The sequence below is a fragment of the Muscardinus avellanarius genome (assembly GCF_963383645.1).
Source record: "Muscardinus avellanarius genome assembly, chromosome: 5".
NCBI lineage: Eukaryota > Metazoa > Chordata > Mammalia > Rodentia > Gliridae > Muscardinus > Muscardinus avellanarius.
Window position 1 is genome coordinate 122165850 of NC_137790.1, and position 18875 is coordinate 122184724.

Here is an 18875-nt window from a genome sequence, read left to right on the forward strand (position 1 = left end):
AAATATTGTGGGTATTTATTCTGAATGAAGAATGTAAATATTTTTTTCAGATGTTCACCTGCCACTTTTCTTTCTCTGACCACATCACAGAAATTCCACTTCCTATCCCCAGTATTGTCACTCATAATATGGGCATAAGATAAATGCAGGCATCTTATTGTTTTCATTACAGCAAAAGCTGATGAAGCATTGAAAGCCAAAGAAAGAAATGAGGAAGAAGCAAAGAGAAGAAAGGAGGAAGGTAAAAACATATATTTCTTTCTTTTCTGAGGAGTCACTCTTTGGCATGATTTTCCCTATTCCCTGGATAGACCATAGACTATAATTTAATGCCTTGATGTGTGTGTGTGTGTGTGGGGGGTACCTCATGCCATCTATTGAACCTAAACTGTGACCATATTCATTGCTTCAGACACTGATGGCTGCTAGCCTGAGATTAGTTTACAAGCATCGTGTAATAGAAATTGAGAAAATATAAAACTCATATAGTAGGGCTGATGTTGGTTTGTTTCCTTTTGACTGTTGTCTATATAGTCAAAGAATTATCACAATTAGTCATAGAAATGGGTTGGATTTATGTATTCATTTTAAATATTTTAGCAGTGGTAAAAAGTTATCTTGCCAATAGGACTTTTTTAAGGCTTTTATTTTGAACAATAAAATCTGAAATGTCAGAAATAGTCACAATTCAAATAAAGAAATTTTTGTCTTAATTTTTATGGATGAAATATTATTTTCTTTTAATAAAATTTAGGCCATCCCCTCACACATTATACAAATAAGGCTAACACATGTTTATCTCCCCTAACACATTTTTATTTCCTTTTAGTTTGCTATATGTGGTTTATGTGAATGAAAACTTGTCCTTTCTTCCATCATAGAGGCTTTCTATAGACTGTTAGAGATCACAGTGTGGGAGACCCAGGCAGATCTTTCTCAGCAAGTTAAAGCCATGATCTGCTTGGATGGGCAATCATGCCACTTTACAGAGTATTTCCTTTTGTGAGCTTTTGAGAAGTTAATGTAAGCTGATAATGTATCAGCTGATAATTTGGCTGATAATGTAAGCCAAAATTTTGATTTTGAGTGCTGTTACTCAAGTCTGAAAGGTAAACATTTTACCTAAATACATATATGTCTTTTACTATGAGAGCCAGAAAAAAAAAAATTGTACTCCCAGCTTCCAGTTGAGAGATTGGAAGCTGAGATTCAGTGGAGTTTAAAATGCTTGAATATGATGGTTCAGAATGCTGAAAGAAGTATCCCATCAAATGCAAGTCTTCAAAGCAAAGCCATAAAAATTTTTCTATAAGTTTAGGCAGCAGAACCCTACAAATAAATATGTTTAACCTAATGTAGATGGATTTATGCATATAAATGTACACTCATATTTGACCACCAAAATCCTGACTTTAACTCTTATCCAGAATTAACTAATATTTTGGTATATAGAGAAAACCAGTGAACCCCAAAGGCAAGAATCCATGGTAGCATTCTCTTCTTTTGACTTTATAAAATGCACATTGTGGCATTGCTATTGTAAGAAATCTATCTGATCTCAATTATGCTTATTGTATGATCACAGTACAAATAGACAAAATACTAGATGTAAGAGCTGTGTGGTGATATAAGAAAAGTGTGGTGGTGCACACTTGTAATCCCAGCATTTGTGAGGCTGAGACTGGAGGATCCGGGTTCGTGGCCAGCCTCAGCTACTTAGGCCCTCTGCAACTTAGTGAGACCCTGTTTCAAAATAAAGAATAAAAAATTACACTGGGGGTGTATCTTGGTGGTAGAATGCTGCTGGAATCAATCCCCAGCACTAAAAAAAAAAAAGAAAGAAAGAAAGTACTATTATGTTATGTGGCATTCTGATCCATGCAATTAATAACATAATGGCCTTTATAAAACACTGTGGTACTGTAAATCACAAGACTGCTTATTACCAACCAACAGTGAAAATATGATGTAGTAATTATTAGCCTAATCCTGTCGATTCAGATCTTGATTAAACCATAATTGGTTAAAAAAGAATGGTACTGATAATGACCACAGATTTTGAAATTGCTAGGTAATTTATTATTGTGATAAATATGATATGAATGCTTAACCTAGTGAAAGAAACTTTAAAAAATATTTTAGAATCCTACTTTACATGTTGTCAATTCATATTTTTAGTAATGTTTTCATTAATTTATCGTATCCTTAAAAAATACTGCTAAGAATTCTTTAACTTGAACTTTGCATTGTGATTCTTTTTAGTGTTCTTTAATTTAGATTTTTAGCCAAGTCAGTTCGTGTACTTAGTACGCAGTATACGGCACCTCTTCCATTGTAGTACCTGAGAGTTGTCAAATAAGCACATCCCTACAATCAGAGCTGTTTTAATTAGCCTCTTCCAAGTTTATGCTAACTGAAGCATAAACTTCAGAATTGCAGAAGACCTAGTAGCCATGAGGCCTAACACATGATCAGACTCAGTTTCTGGAATTATTGCATGAATAAGTGAATAAATGAACAGCCAGTTTGTCTTCTATTTTTTAAATGCTCATTTAAATGACTTCTCTTTGGTTTGCAGTGAATCCTAAATAATCTTATTGAAAGCATAACCCAACTTCATTACATCCCTTCTCTAAAACAAGACCTTACCATTAAGCTATTGTCCTAATGAATTACAGCCATGCAAAATGAAACCAAGGAATGTCAAAATACTATTGGTATTTGATAATATGGATTTATCTCGGTCTGACCTCACTGAATTTTCTGTGTAACAAATAAGTACAAAAATCATTACCACAAATGTTGAAGAAAATTTCTGCTGGTTAAATAACCTATATGGCACTAATTTCAAAAGATAAAAGGTATGTTTTCCCTTCATAAGGTTTCTTTTGCTTATTTTTATAGGTAAAAGTAAATCACTTGCTAAATTCTTTCTTATTGTTTGCTTCCAAAATTTTTCTCTTATGGATTGTCTAGATAGTTGAATGTTATCAAAGTAACTTTTCCCTGAAAGCGATTAATGTATAAGCTACATTTATTTTATTTCACATAATTAGTATAAGCCACAGACTGAAACTTGAGACGCATCAGTATGTGTATGCCTATGTGTGTGCACTTCTGTACCTGAAAGAATAATAATCCTTTATTTCCAGTTTATAAACCATCAGTCATTCATTCTGTCACATCATTTATACAATTCATCTCTTAATTTCTAAACATGCTGATACGCAGCAGAGGGTTGAAAGCATTGTGAAAGGGTAGATAAAAGTTGCTAGCCAGCTCTCTTTATTTACTCTCTATTATCTCCAAAAGGCTATTGTATTAGCATAGAAAAACCTGTGCTTACAAATTCATTCTGATTATTATGCAGTTCTTTCCTTTGAGTGTCCTTAAATCTGTATCCTAATTATGTTTTCAAATATCATGTGCAAGATAAAAGGCTACACACCAAAATTTGTCCAGGGTACCTGGTTGCCTTCCATCCTCTTAACATGGGACCCATTCAGAGTACCTTTTCTGGTCCTTTTATATAGCTGAGTTGGTTTTAGGTGTATCAGACATCACTACTGTATTTGGACCTCTTTCTTGAGTCATTTAATAACTCTGTTCACTTTATTTGGCTTACATAAAGGATACTCCCGTTAGTGAAAGTAAACTGAATATTCAGGCTTACAGATTCCTTCTTTAAAAGTAAGCATTTTGATTTGGGAGTGGTAGCACACGCTTTTAATCCCAGTACTTAGGAGGCTGAGACAGCAGGATCCTGCAGGTTTGAAGCCAGCCTCAGCTACTTAGTAAGGCTCTCAGCAACTTAGTGAGACCCTGTTTCCAAATAATATATAAAATAGGTCTGGGAGTATAGCCCAGAGGCAGAAGGCCCCTGGGTTTCATCCCCAGTACCATACATACACACACACAAAAATTAAGTATTCCAGCCAGGCATGGTGGCACAGGTTTGTAATCCCAATACTTGGAAAGCTGAGACAGGAGGATCACAAACTCACAGCTAGCCTCAGCTACTTAGTGAGGCTCTCTGCAACCTAGTGAGACCCTGTTTCAAAATAAAGAATAAAAAATCGGGCTGGGGGTGTAGCTCGGAGGTAGAATGTCCCTGGGTTTAATCCCTGGTACCACACACACACACACACACACACACACATAATAATAATAATAATAATAATAATAATAATAATAATAAGTATTTTCTGCTGGCTGTGGTGGCCCATGCCTGGAATCCAGTACTTGGGAGGCTGAGACAGGTGAATTGCAGGTTTAAGAACAGCATCAGCTGAATAGGGAGACCATGCTTCAAAACAAAAAATAAAAAGGGTCATGGGTGTACCTCAGAAAAAAAAGAAAGGAAAAAATATTTCCTTTCTTACTCTACATCATTTTTATTAATTTTTAACTTTTTATTGGTGCATTGTAGTCATACATCTTAATAGAGTACAAGATGGTGGAGGCATACATACACACATCACCCAATTAGCCCTTACCCAATTTCTACCCAGTTCCCTCCCCCACCTTCCTTCTCCTTTTGGCTTAGTGATTGACTTTGCTATGTTTGTTAATGTACATCATGAACTTTAGAGAATTTCCCTCTTCTCCCCTCCCATGCCCCCAGGTCACCTTATTTGCTCATCTTTAGTATCTGCTTCTTCATCTAGAGTTCCTTCTATAACCCATTTTGTCACTGGCTTTTGCATATTAGGAAGAACATCTGATTTCGTATTTGGTATGCATGTAAAGGTACTAATTGTATTTTAAATCCATTTATAAGCATAGTAGTCTTTTATATTTGGCTTCTTTGTAATATAAATTTATTTGTGATATAAAGTAGCTTTTGAATTTCTTTCCTTCTTGTGTTTATTCAAAATAGCTCTACCTATCTGTTAATTATTTTATACTTAAAATATTTTTGTTTCCAAAAGTTAGTCTATTTTAAATTATTTATAGCCGTTGAGGAAAGTGAAAATGTGAACCTAATATGAGGCAGTTCACATGGAGACCTGGAGCAATCCTCAAGTCTCATTTGTTTAGGCAGAGATTCATCAGCACTTTTGCTACAGTTAATTAACAAGTAATGGAGATTAGCCTTAATTTATTTTTTCTCTTCCTGTCCTTCCTCCTTCCTCCTTCCCTCATAATCCATTGGTGAAGATGCTGGGAACTGAAGGGGAAAGAAGGTGCCAAGCAGTGCTCTGAAACTCTTCCAACGTAAATTCTCCCAACTTAAACTCTCTCTTACGTAAACTCTCCCAACTCTGTGAGAGGTGTGTTGTTGTATCTGTGTTGTTGAGAGGATGAGGAACTGGGCACAGTTCCTAGTCACTTGCTGTAGAGTTTGTTTTTTGTTGTTGTTGTTTTTGGTTTTGGTTTTGGTTTTGGTTTGGTTTGGGTTTTTTTTTGGTTTTTTTTTTTTTTTTTTTTTTTTTTTTTTTTTGGTGGTACTGGGGATGGAACCCTTCTACCTCTGGGCTATACTCCCAGACCTATTTTATTTGGAAACAGGGTCTTTTAAGCCAGCAAGGTTGGCTTCAAACCTACATGATCCTCCTGTCTCCACCTACCAAGCAAGGATTACAAGTGTGCGCCACCATGCCCAGCTGTAGAACTTTTAAGTGGTGAATCCAGGATATGGACCCAGGCAGTCTGATTCCAGTGCATGCTCCCTCTCTAAACAGCCTGCAGAACCACAGCCCTTAACAGGGGTGTGTAGTAGTGTGGTTTACTCCTGCCTTCCTCTCTGAACCCTCCCTCCAGCTCCCAGCTCGTGTGCTGAGGTAGCTGTGCAGCAGGGGCTTGCTGCCTGAGTTTTGGCTGTGCCCCTCCCCCAGGCAGAGGCACTTGCAGGGGGTCCTTGTCCTTTCCTCACCATTTCTATCTGCTCTGCTCCTGGCAGGCTGGCTGGTATGTAAAGCACAGCATCCCTCCACATCCAGTCTTCAGACAGACAGGGGCCCAGCCCAAGCCTCCTGTTCCTCAGAACCAGTTCTCCAAGGTTTTGCCAGTACCTGTGTTTTGGTGCCTAGCTAAAGCACATGTGACTTGCAGTCCTACACACTGAGAGAGAGACCTGTTAAAATCCCTGTTCTGTCCACTAAGGATAATCACCTAACACCCAGAGAAAAATGGAATGTTTGAAGTTCTGACATCTCAGGTTCCTTCTGGAGACTGTTTATAAGAAGACGCAGTGAAATTAAAAGAGCAAAGTTAACAGCTCCTTGGGTATCATTTAAGAGTCACTGTTAAGCCGTGCGTGGTGGCGCACGCTTGTAATCCCAGCATTCGGGAGGCTGAGACCGGAGGATCGGACAGCCTCAGCGACTTAGCAAACTCAGTGAGACACTGAGTTTCAACATTGAAAAGGAATAAAAATGGGGCTGGGGGTGTAGCTTGGAGGTACAACGCCCCTGAGTTCCATCCCCAGGACTGCAAAAAAAAAAAAAATCAGGTGCATTTTGATGTAAGACTAGACAGAAATAAACTGTCCTCTCTAGCCCTTGTCCTGAACCAGCCACCCACTGTAATGTGCAGGGTTAATTTCTCCTTGGTTTTGAACACCTGGAGAGTGTGCCCCTCTGCTGACTTTGGCTTGCTTTATTAGGTGGCTCTATTACAAGATTTAAAGTATCCTTTAGGAAATTAGTATTCCTGTGTATCAGAAAGGATAATTCTACCTCTTTAATAATGTATTCTTTCCCAAAATATCTCTAGAGTCTTTTAGGACATTAGTTTTTATTTTAAAAGTGCTGTTTTCTTTAAGAAGAAAATTATTCTGCTTAACTTGAATGCCTTACGCTATATTTTTGTCGTGTTCTTTACTCAAAAGCCACTCAAAAGCACTCCATCATTTACCCTAGCCGTTTGCCTCACTTCCCACAGCAATGATTTGTCCTTTATAGTCCCCTTGATCCCATGTCTGCAAGAACTTGATTGCTAAATATTTTAACCTTTCTTGTATATCATTTCATCTGAGTCATATTACATAGCATCAACTATTTGTTCCTCGGTAGTTTTGATGCTTCCAGGAAATAGGTGCTTTTTTCTTTCTTTCTTATTCCCAGTACTGGAACTGAACCTAAGGGGCACCCTGTAATTGAGCTACACCGTCAACCCTTTATATATATATATATATTTTTTTTTTAAATTTGATGCACATTTTTGCTAGTTTGTCTAGGCTGACCTGGAGCTTGCCATCCTCCTACTTCAGCCTCCTCAGTAACAGAATTACAGGTGTGCACCACTGCACCCACCTGCTGTGGCTTTGTTGTTGTTGTTATTTATTAGCAAAGAAAGAAATATTATTTTTCCAAAAGTTCAGTACTTATGTTTTTACTTAATGTATGTTCTGCTCTATTCTGTATAAATTTGGAAGCCGGTTTAGATCACATTTTACTTATTTTTAGTTAAGATGTTCTTGTACATGAAATGCAGATATACTGGCATCTATTTAACCACTGTTGGGCCTCTCGTGGCCTTACCAATTTAGTTTCTATTCTCTACAAGCAAATTTCAAGACTAACTCAAAGCTATAGGTTTTCTATTCAACCAGATATTTCCAATGTAAATTAAACATTAGGAAGCTGATATATGGGTGCCCACAGTGCGTGGCCCCAGGGAAGCAGTGCAGTCTGGGATCAGCAGCAACCGAGTGGGCACGCCCCCGGCTTCCTCTGGCTGTGGTGAGAGAAGGAGGTCCAGAGCCCTCACCCTGCTGTCTCCTGGCTCCACTTGGATTAGTCACTTGACCTCAGTATGACTGTGTGGGGAGGATGATAAGATTTGCCTGAAATTGTTATGATAGGAAATGGCATATAGTCTTTAAAAAGCATTTCATAACTACTGTAAAAATGTAAACTATTGTGATTACTCAGAACTGTAACACAAAAGACTGTGGTTATTCTTTCACTGTTCATCCCTTTAGTGACTTTTATTTAAAAAAAAATACTGATCTAACATTAATTACATGCTGGGCAGTGCCCTGTGCCACATGAATAGGTCCTTGAAAAAGAAAAAAGGCTCCAGCACTCTAAGAGCTTACGTTCTAGAGCAGGAAAAGACAGAAAATAAACATGAAAACAAATAATGAAATGCAGTCAATTCAAAAGGGCCATGTTTTCTGGTCTTGTGTGGCCTTAGGTGACCCCTTTGAGCCCCAGTTTTCCATCTACTAAAAAGAATGACAATAGTCTAGCAATTAAAGATAGGGTTGTGATATTAGTATGGAACTGTCTTATGCTTTATAAAGCATTTCTTGTTTCCCTGTTTTTTATTTTGTTTTGTTTCATTTCAGCGCAGTTTTGCATACCTAGAGCCATACTGCAGAATAATTGTATTCCCAGCAATATTCTCTTAGCCTGTGCCTTGATGTTCTCATCTGTGCCATGAAGCTATTGAAAATAACAGCTCACTGGAGTTGGTATATTTAAAATAATATAAATAGTGCCTGGCAGGTGATATATGCCATAAAGTACTCCAAAGAATTAGTTCTCCCATACTCAATTCCCTATAAAATTATATTTACTTTTACTTTCATAGCATCCTCTATATTTTTATAAAATAAAAAAAAGTGAGATTGCCGGGCACAGTGGTGCACGCTTGTAATCCCAGCATTTGGGCGGCTGAGACAGGAGGATCTCAGATTGAGAACAGCCTCAGCTACTTAGTGAGGTCCTTTGCAACTCAGTGAGACCCTGTTTCAAAATAAAGTGCCACTGCTATAGTGCTTTTAAAGAAACTATGCTGCAGAATAGTTCCTGTGATGCATATATGATTCCTAGCTACAGAAACAAGAAGTCCAAGCGTATAATACCAGATCTACATCTGTGGAAAGCAATTTCACTGGTTGGTTGGTTGGTGGGTTGGTTGGTTGGTTGGTTGGTTCGTTGGTTCGTTGGTTGTGGTACTCAAGATTGAACTCAGGAGCATTCTACCTCTGAATTACACCCCCAGCCCTATTTTATATTTTATTTTGAAACAGGGTCTAAGTTGCTGAGGCCCTCACACCTGGCTCATTTTACCTGCATAAAAAGGAGGTTATCTATGCAAATGTATAGAATTTATATTAACAGAGCTATAAACCATGATATAAAGGCATTTAGGCCAGAGAGGGACTAATAGTGGCTTTCTTTTATTTGCATAGTATTTATAATTTTCAATGAACACTAAAAGCATATGTTATTTAACTTTTCTCAATTCTGCAAGATAGAGTACTAATCTCATTTTATAAAAGGATAAATTAATTCTTAGTATAAACCTCAAAACAGATCTCCTTTTTTGTGTGTGGGCTGGAACCCAGGGGCATTCTACCACTGAGTGACACCTCCAGTCTTTTATTATTATTATTATTATTATTATTATTATTTATTTATTTATTTATTTATTTTGAAACAAGGTCTCACTGAGTTTCAAAGTACCTCACTAAGTAGCTGAGGCTGTCCGCGAACCATGATTCTCCTGTCTCAGCCTCCCGAATGCTGGGATTACAAGCCTGTGCCACCACGCCCAACTCACAGAGCTCTTGAAGATGGAAAATATCCATCAAGGACAAGGTTCAATAAACGACTTTTATAGTAGAGAATTTTCTGTTGCTGTTTATATTTTTTGTTTGTTTAGTTACTGGAACAGACTGAAAATGCAACCCTAACATGGATTCATTTAAGGCTGGAATTTAATGCTGAAAGTATTTTAGCAACCACAAAATTGCCCAGTCTTTTTTCCTGTCTTTTTTTAAGTTTTAAAACTTTTAGGCTGGGCATGGTGGCACATTCTGAGACAAGAGTATAACAAGTTTGAGGCCAGTCTCAGCAACTTAGCAAGATTCTCAGCAACCTAGTGAGACCCTGTTTAAAAAAAAAAAATTAAAAAGGGCTGGTGGTGCAGTTCAGCGGTAGAATGCCTCAGGGTTCAATACTCAGTACCACACACACACATTTAAAAAAAAAATAGGCCAGTGTGGTGGCACATGCTTGTAATCCCCTTGCTTGGGAGGCAGAGACAGGAGGATCACGCAAGTTCAAAGCTAGCCTCGCTGGCTTAAGAGACCCTGTTTCCAAATAAAAATATAAAATAGGTGTCTGGGAATGTAGCCCAGAGGTAGAAGGGCTTCCAGGAACCCCAGTACCACAAAAAAAAAAAAAAAAAAAAAATAGAACTGTCCTTTAGATATGTTACCAAAAAAAGGGCAGTTTTCCTAAAGTATTACTAATTCATTAATCTGAACATAATTTTACTGAAAATCCCATTTTTTCTTTAATTGGTTCATATTTTGGACAAGAAAAGAAGGTATGTGTTATGGATTTTTTTTCCATGTACAAATCTTATTTAGGAATCCTTCACTAGAATACATATATAATGTTGCTCAGCTTCATTTAGCCTTATCAATATAAAATAAAACATGGAAGAACTTTCTGATTTGCCTTTAGATCTTCAAAATCAATTTAGATACCCCAAGAGAGGTAAAGCACTCCGAGAAGTCCTCATATAATCAAGTGGTTTGGACACACCAAGCATCAGAATTAATATTGTTAATGCAAAGAAAGAACTGTTTGAAACCAAGTTATACTGAAAAGGCTAAGCAGAAAAAAAGAAGGAATTCAGCTGTATACACACAGACTACATTTGTAGGAGTCAGTTACCTAATCCTTATTAAAAGAAAGCATATCTGAGTGATTTCTCCACTGCTTAATTTTTCATAAAAAGATAAATTATTTAATGCTTTATTCTGCAGCCTCATTCCAAATATAAAGTATAGTGAAATGCCACTTCACGCCCACCAAGATGACTGCAGTCAAAAAGACAGTAGCAGGTGCTGATGTGGGGAAACTGGAGAGGAGCTAGAGCATTATTTGTAAAGCTAGAAAGTGGCTCAGACACCTGGAAAAACAGCTTAACGGTTATTTTAAACATTAAATATAAATCTTCTATATGACTCAGCTAGTCTACTCAATATTTAGTCTTGGAGACATGCACACAAATAGTCACAGAAACATTATTCACAAAAAGTTGAGACAATTTAAATAACCATTATTTGGCAAATTGATACAATGCGTATATCCATCAGTGAAATATGTTTTGGGGTTTTGTTTTGATTTTTACAGTACTGTAGATTGAGTCCATGGCCTTATCACATGGTAAGCACATTGTTGCTGAGTTGTTCCCATGTCCCCTCACCCCCTTTAATTTTATTTTGAGGGAGGGTCTCACAAAGTTGCGCATGCTGGCCTTAAACCTGCGATCTTCCTGCCCCAGCCTTCTATGTAACTGGTATTGCAGGCATGGCCACCATGCCAGCCATCTAATGGAACTTTTCGTCCATAAAAAGGAATGGACTACTGATATATGTTATGAAATGAATGAGCATGTTTTTCATGCTAGGTTAAAGTATCAGGCTTCAAAAGATATGTACCATGTGGCTCTGTATATATGAATGTTCAGAATAGGCACATGTCCACAAATCATATTACTGTTTTGCTGGGCTAAAAACAGAAAATATTTGTTAAAAGGATTCTTCTGGAGCTGGGCATGGTGGCACGTGCTTGTAGTCCCAGTACTTGGGAGGCTGAGACAGGAAGATCTGGGTTTGTGGCCAGCCTCAGCTACTTAGTGAGGCTCTGTTTCAAAATAAAGATTAAAGTAAAATTGGGCTGGGGGTATGGCTTGGAGGTAGAATGCCCCTGGGTTCAATCCCAAGCACTACAAAAAAAAAAAAAAAAAAAGGATTATTTTAGGAATGGTCAAAATGCTGTAGAACTAGATTGTTATGATGATTTCCAAAAGTCATTGAATTGTAAGCCGGGCGTGATGGCGCATGCTTGTAATCCTAGCATTTGGGAGGCTGACACAGGAGGATCGCAGTTCGCAGACAGCTTTAGCTACTTAGAGACGCCCTTCACAACTTAGTGAGACCCTGTTTAAAAATAAAGAATAAAAAATTGGGCGGGGTGTAGGTTGGAGGTCAAGTGCCCCTGGGTTCCAGCCCCAGAGGAAGGAGCAGCAGCCTTACGAGTCTACTTTCTTCCCCCATTTTTGTCACTGTTAGTCAGCTTGTCATCAGTGTGGCCAAAATACCTAACAAGATCAACTTGAAGGAAGAAAGACTTATTTGGCCCATGGTGTCAGAGGTTCAGCCCATGGTCAGCCAGCTCCAAGGCAGGAACATCATGAGCAGGGCAGGACGAGAAAGCCACTCAGCTTGTGGAAGCCAGGAAGCAGAAAAGAGAAGGTTCAAGGAACAGATGGGGTCCCCCAGGCCATGCCCCCAGGGACCCACCCCCTGCCACACCCTACCTGCCTACAGTTGCCACCCAGACGAGCGCCCACGTCACTAGTCCATCAGTGAGGAGCGCCCTCGTGACTTAGTTATTTCACCTCTGAACTTTACTGCATTGCCAACACATGAGCTTTTCGTGGGGGGGGGGGGCGTCCCATATCCAAACCATAATATTGCCCCTTACAATAATGCTTACCAAACTATCACAAGTCACCTGGGAAGCTTTTAAAATGCAAATTCCTCAGTTTGCCTCAATGCTTAGGTAGAGAAGGGCTTGCTTCTATAAATTCTGCTTCAGCAGTGTGTTAGCTTTGTGCTACTATAACAGAATACCCGAGATGATCAACTTGAAAGGAAAAAGGTTTATCCTGGCACACAGTTTCAGAGTCCCAGTCCACGTTTACTTGGGCCTCTTTTTTCAGGCCCGTGGCAGCACAGTGCATTATGACAGGAACATGTGGCCAAGGAAGCCACTCACCTCATGACTGCCAGAAAGCAAAGAGGAGACACAAAGAAGGCAGGGTCCCAGTATTCCTCCCAGGACAGAACCAATCACCAGATGTCTTCCCACTATGCCCCGCCTCCCAGTAGTGCCTGGCTGGGGACCAAGCATTATCCTATGAGCCAAAATAAATTACATTTAAAAATAAATAAATAGCCAGGCATGGAGGCGCACACTTGTAAGACGCACTTGGGAGGCTGACACAGGAGGACCACACAGGTTCGAAGCCAGCCTCAGCTACTGAGTGAGGCTCTCCACAACTTAGTGAGACCCTGTTTCCAAATAAAATATAAAATAGGTCTGGGAGTATTGCCTGGGGATAGAAAAGCCCCTGGGTTCCACCCCCAGTACCACAAAAAACAAATAAATAAATAAACCTCCTTAGGTTGCATTTAAAGTTTGTGACTGGTTACAGGATATTATCAGTATGCCTTTACAGATGGTTTAATTCATTATCATGAGGTGACTGTCCAGAGGGCTGTCATCTGCATATCCCAGAGCACACTATCACAGGTATACTCACAGAGAAACTGTGAAACCTGGGGAAAAGAATAAAGACCCTTGAAACTGTTCATCTGAATCTAATTCAACTGAATTAAAGATTTCCAAACAAAGATTTAGAAGAAAATTTTCTCTGAGCTTTCAAAAAGGCCTGCAGAGGCAGGAAAACACCCTGTTAGATTTTGGTTTGGTTTGGTTTTTGTTTTGTAGTACTGAGAATTGAACCCACAGGCATTCTAGCTCCAAGTTATTACCCCAGGCCCTTTACCCCCAACCCCACTCTTTTTTATTTTTATTTTTTATTAAATATGGTAAATATTTTTCTTAAATATTGCTAAACTGCCGAGACTACCCTTGAACCTGTGATCCCTTGTCTCAGCCTCCCACGTACTGAGATTGCAGGTGTGCACCACCATACCCAGCTAATACTTTGCTGTTTGAAAAGGAGGGTTTGACCTTTATTCTAGTGAGCCAGCTTATTGTCTGCTAGAAAGTAGGATCACTTATATTTTCCTGTTTCTGAGCCCCAGAGAGTGCTTTACCACTTTCCTTGAAATGCCCAGACTGTTCTTTAACACCTGAGTCATATGTGTCAGAAAAAAACCTTTTCTGGTCCCAGCACCCTCTAGTCCCCATCAGCCAGAGTGGGTGCTTCTGCTCTGTGTATCCAGCTACCATGTGTATGCTGCTCTGTTCACACAGCTCAGTACTAAAAGATAACCCAGGTCCTCATAAAAACTTGCTCACTGAGTAAATATTCATGATTTTCTCAAATTGGAAAGTTGAATCTCAAATTGTCATTTATTTACTTATTTATTTATTTATACTGGGGATGGAATCAGGGGCTTTCTACCTCCTAGCGACACCCCCAGCCCTATATTTTATTCTTTATTTTGAAACAGGGTCTCACTGAGTTGCAAAGGGCCTCACTAAGTAGCTGAGGCTTGTTTGAGAACCACAACCTTCCTGTCTCAGCCTCCCAAATGCTGGGATTAAACGCATGCTGCACCATGCCCAGCTCAAATTGTTATTTTAACAAACCACACGAGAACAAAAATTTCATCACATGTTTTGGGAAGATCTATGAGGGTTTTGTTGTTGTTGTTGTTGTTGTTGTTTGGTTTTTGTTTTTTTTTTTTTTGTTTTTTTTTTTGGTGGTGGTACTGGGGATGGAACCCAGGGGCCTTCTACCTCCGGGCTACACTCTCAGACCTATTTTATATTTTATTTAGAAACAGGGTCTCTTAAGCCAGCTAAGGCTGGCTTCAAACCTACACGATCCTCCTGTCTCAGCCTCCCAAGCACAGGGATTACAAGCATGTGCCACAACGCCCAGCAAGATCTGTGAGTTTTAAATTCAGTTTGGTCAACTACATGGATGTCTGCAGTTCTTGAAAGAGATAGACCAGAATTGTGGTGTCACAAACTAGAGAGGGTAGGAAACAAGTAAAAGAAAAGTGTTGTTTGTTTGTTTGTTTGTTTGTTTGTTTGTTGCAGTACTGGGGATGGAACCCAGGGGTATTCTACCTCTGAGCTATACCCCCAGCCCTATTTTTTATTCTTTATTTTGAAACAAGGTCTCACTGAGTTGCAAAGGGCCTCACTAAGTGATAGCTGAGGCTGGGGTTACAAGAGTGTGCCACCACACCAGACTAGAAAAGTGGTTAAAAAAAAAAAAAAAAAGACTAACTGGCAGGGTTTGGTGGCATACACGTATAATCCCAGCATTCCGGAGGCTGAGGCAGGAGGATCACGGTTCACAAACAGCTTCGGCTACTTAGTGAGGCCCTTTGCAACTCAGTGAAACCCTGTTTCAAAATAAAAAAATAAAAAATATAGGGCAGGGCATGTAGCTTGGAGGTAGAATGCCCCTAGATTCTATCCCCAGTACCAAAAAAAAAAAAAAAGACTAAATAAATCTGGATACAAATAAATTAAGACTTCTTGAAAGTGTGGGTGATGTCCTGCTTTTTTTTTCTATATTTTTTTCTCTTTTTAATTGGATTGATTCCACTGTATTTTATCGTTTAAATAATGGCAATAATTTGTGTTGCAGTAGAATGTGAGCTACAGAAACCATGCTTATGTGTTGTCTTTGGTATGCCCAGCACCCAGCATAGGGTGATTAGTGTAATAATTAAAACATGAAAGATGACGGTTCCCTAAGGAATTCGCAAAAACTCAGAGGGGAGGCAGCTCATTGCATCTTATCAATCTAGAAGGAGAGTGTAATGAAATCTTCTAATGCTACATTTTCTACTTACTATATGGATATACTTGTCTTTGTTTTTGTCCTCAGTTTTATTGAAATTATTTAATTCTTTTTCAGTATCGAACTAATTAGTTTGATGAATTCACATTTGCAAAGAGAAAGCTACCAATCAGTAGAGGAACAAAACAGGTTGATTTATTTGCTGAAGGGCTTGTCCAAAAGATAAATTAAAACAATGCAAAACTGAAAATTATGAAATCAAAATATATTTGCATTTCTGCATATTTTAATGTGACCCAAGTTAAATAATCTATTTTACCTTTGCAATGTAAGTCTTAATCCAATTATATCCTTCGACCTTTATTTTGAAGTACTTGTAATCAAATCTTGATGTTACGGGGAGGTTGCGCTTTTCAACTTTCAGTTTTCTGCTTAATTATTCTTTTCTTAATCTTAAGAAGCAGTTCATTCTCCTAAAAAAAAAAAAAAAAAAAACCTTGGATTTTTAACAGATGGAAGCTTATCTTAGATCAAAACATAGCTTCTGTTTCAATGTGGTCCTGCCTAGAGGCAGGAGAATGGAGCAGAAGACTTTTTAGAGTCCCCTCCACATTCCTGTGTTTTCTTTGCAAATCTCATGGAACTTCTAGTGCCATAAAAGAAGATAGAAATTATGGTGTGTTTTTTTTATCAACTGTCATGATTTGTAAAGTAGGCCATGGAAGTACGGTAAACAGTGTAATACTTTAAACATAGTTATTGTTTCCCAACCCATGAAAAACAAAAGTTCTAATACTTATGGTGTCCCTGCATTATTTTTATTGTAATTGTATTGCCAAATCAGGTGTGAGATTAGTTGTTGGATGTTACATGTAATCTGCACAGAAATCAAATTATTTAACCTCTAAGCCCACAATACCCCCTCCTGCTGGTTTGCTGTTAAATATTCAGTATTTTCTTGTCATGAATACAAATGGAGGACAAATTAGAATCTACAGACAGCTGACCTGAGCTTCAGATTAGAGACTGGGGGGCTTGTGCTGTTTTGAATGTTTTAATTATCATAGTCCCAGTAGCCAGTTGAAGGACACACATAAAACCATTTTTAACAAAAGGAAAAGAAAAAGAAAAAGCTCATCCTCCTTCCTCCTCTTAATGTGAATGTTTGAGCATGATTACATTTGCACTTCCATTGCAACTATGCTAATTTGCTGCATTAAATTAGGTCTATTAGTAATAGTCATTTTTAAGATGTTAAATATTTTTAGCAAAATTTTCATTTGGTGTGTGTTTGCCTTGTCATAAGGATGATGTATATTCCTCATTTTATTTCAGGTAATAGATCTGTAGTTACATGTGGAGCCTAATTTAGACAACGGATCTGGTAGTTCGCATAAAATATGCTGAAAATATATAAGACTAGTGGGCTAATTTAGATGTGATAGCACGTATTCGCATTAGCAAAGAATGGACAGCCCAGGTGAAAGGAGCTAAAAAGACATGTTGGGAATCTAAGGTATCTACTGTGTGATATGTTGGGCTTTATTTTTAAACATTGTTCCTTAATTGAAAACTTTCACAATTTGGAGCTGAAGAAAAGGTTATAAAGTAATTAAAGTGTGGTATTTGCTGAGTAAATTAAAATGTCTCTGGACATTTATATAGCAAAGAACTAGAATTAATTTTTGGAAAGACAAATGAGTTGTTTTATTTTTAAATGTAACTATATATTTATATATTTATTCTCAAGAATATATTATCCTGATGATTATAGTTAGAATTTGCATCTTTTGTTTCTCCTGTATGTTGGTATAATGTTGATTTGATTAGTTATGCCTGGCTAGTAAGTAGTGAAACATTTTTATATACTCCTGGGAAATAAATTTGGCAGAAAATCAGCATGAGTAGATTTAATTATCACTCTGAGACCTTTTCCTTTTCTCGCTTAGTGATCCTGAAACTCCGTGTGTCTCACTGAAATCTGTGTGGACGCTAAGCTTCGCTTCCCAATTTGTTCCTCCATGCAATGATAAGCCAAGCAATTACTGGTTTATTGATTTTTCATCATGGCAAATTTAAAGTTGATTTTTTCCTGAAAAGGCAGGGGTGATTAAGTGTTTCCCCTCGGTTTAGTACAAGAGAGCTATGTGGCAGAATCTAATATCCTGAGGTCAACCTCTGCAGGCAGATAATACGGTGTCTTGGCCACGTGCTAAAGAGAGAAATCAGGGCTACAAATGTGATAGGATATATGTGGAGACAGTTTAATTTGCTCCATTTATATGAACAAGTCATGTGGCACATGCTTGGAAAACATCATTTTGAATGGGCTTAGAAGTGAGGCCCACGTGGGCAGAAAGAATGAGTGAGTACAAATAAGAAACATTTTTGAGTAAAAATGAGCAAACCATTGGTGTATAGGATGTTCAAAACCTGGAGTAATATCCACATATACCATGGGGAAGATTTGCTGGTCTGTAAAATGCGAAAATAAATTGTCATGTGAGAAAATTATGATTACGCTATATATCTATTTTCAAGTATATATATATATATATATATATATATATATATGCATTCTATCTCTGCAGGCAGTTCTCTGGCAGAGTATATTTTTGTGCTTTTTGGAGGTAGAAATTTTTCAGTTAAATATTTAATGCTTGATGCTAAAATGATTTATAAACAAGTTTTAAAAAACATTTTTCAAGGAAAATCCTAATTACTAATTAAAATAGAAACATAAAGACATAATGGTGGAGAACTTTAAGCTTAAGAGTTGTGAGATAGCTCATCTGTAATTTGATTTAACATTTGCCATAGTTGCTCTATATAATGAGAGGTTCCAGTTTTAGCTCTTCCACTTGCAATAAGCAAGTATATTTGCTAGATCATAAAATCAAAGATAGAAATTCTCAATATGACAGTTTTTCTTGATTATACAAAACTAAACATTTTACCAAACTGTTGAACAAACAGTCCTAAAAAGAGCCCATTTTCAATAAATTGTGTTTCTGATCAGTTCCTTCTGAGAATTAAATCACATATACCGAGCATTAAATCGTACTTTCCGTTCAGGAATCTTTCTTCCAACTAGTGTGTCAATGTTGGAGCTCTGAGGTTTGTGGTTTTTGTTTTTTGTTTTTTCTCATATCCAACATTAACTATCTGGCTACATTTTTAAAAGTGGTAAATGTACCACCCCAAAGTTATGTTTAAAGGATTGTGAGTTATTTTTAGTTATATGATAAGTGCACATGTGCTTATCATTTTCCAATACAAGTTGACTTTCATAAATTAGGTGGTTTTTTTTTTCAATTACTTGGTTTTTATTTGAAGACATTTTCCTTTAAGACATTTTCATTTAATAAAAGTTGTAGAAAAATTCT

The 18875-nt window shown here is 37.7% G+C and overlaps 1 protein-coding gene across 1 annotated transcript in view; it reads left to right on the plus strand.

The window, feature by feature from the left end:
- The window catches only part of RSRC1 (arginine and serine rich coiled-coil 1), a gene marked incomplete at its 3' end in the record, with an annotated part of 324240 nt that overhangs the window by 269306 nt on the left and 36059 nt on the right, over positions 1-18875 (plus strand). The window contains exon 7 of the mRNA XM_080696809.1: positions 173-241. Within this exon, the coding sequence (XP_080552935.1) occupies positions 173-241 (69 nt within the window). The remainder of the gene's footprint in view (positions 1-172; positions 242-18875) is intronic.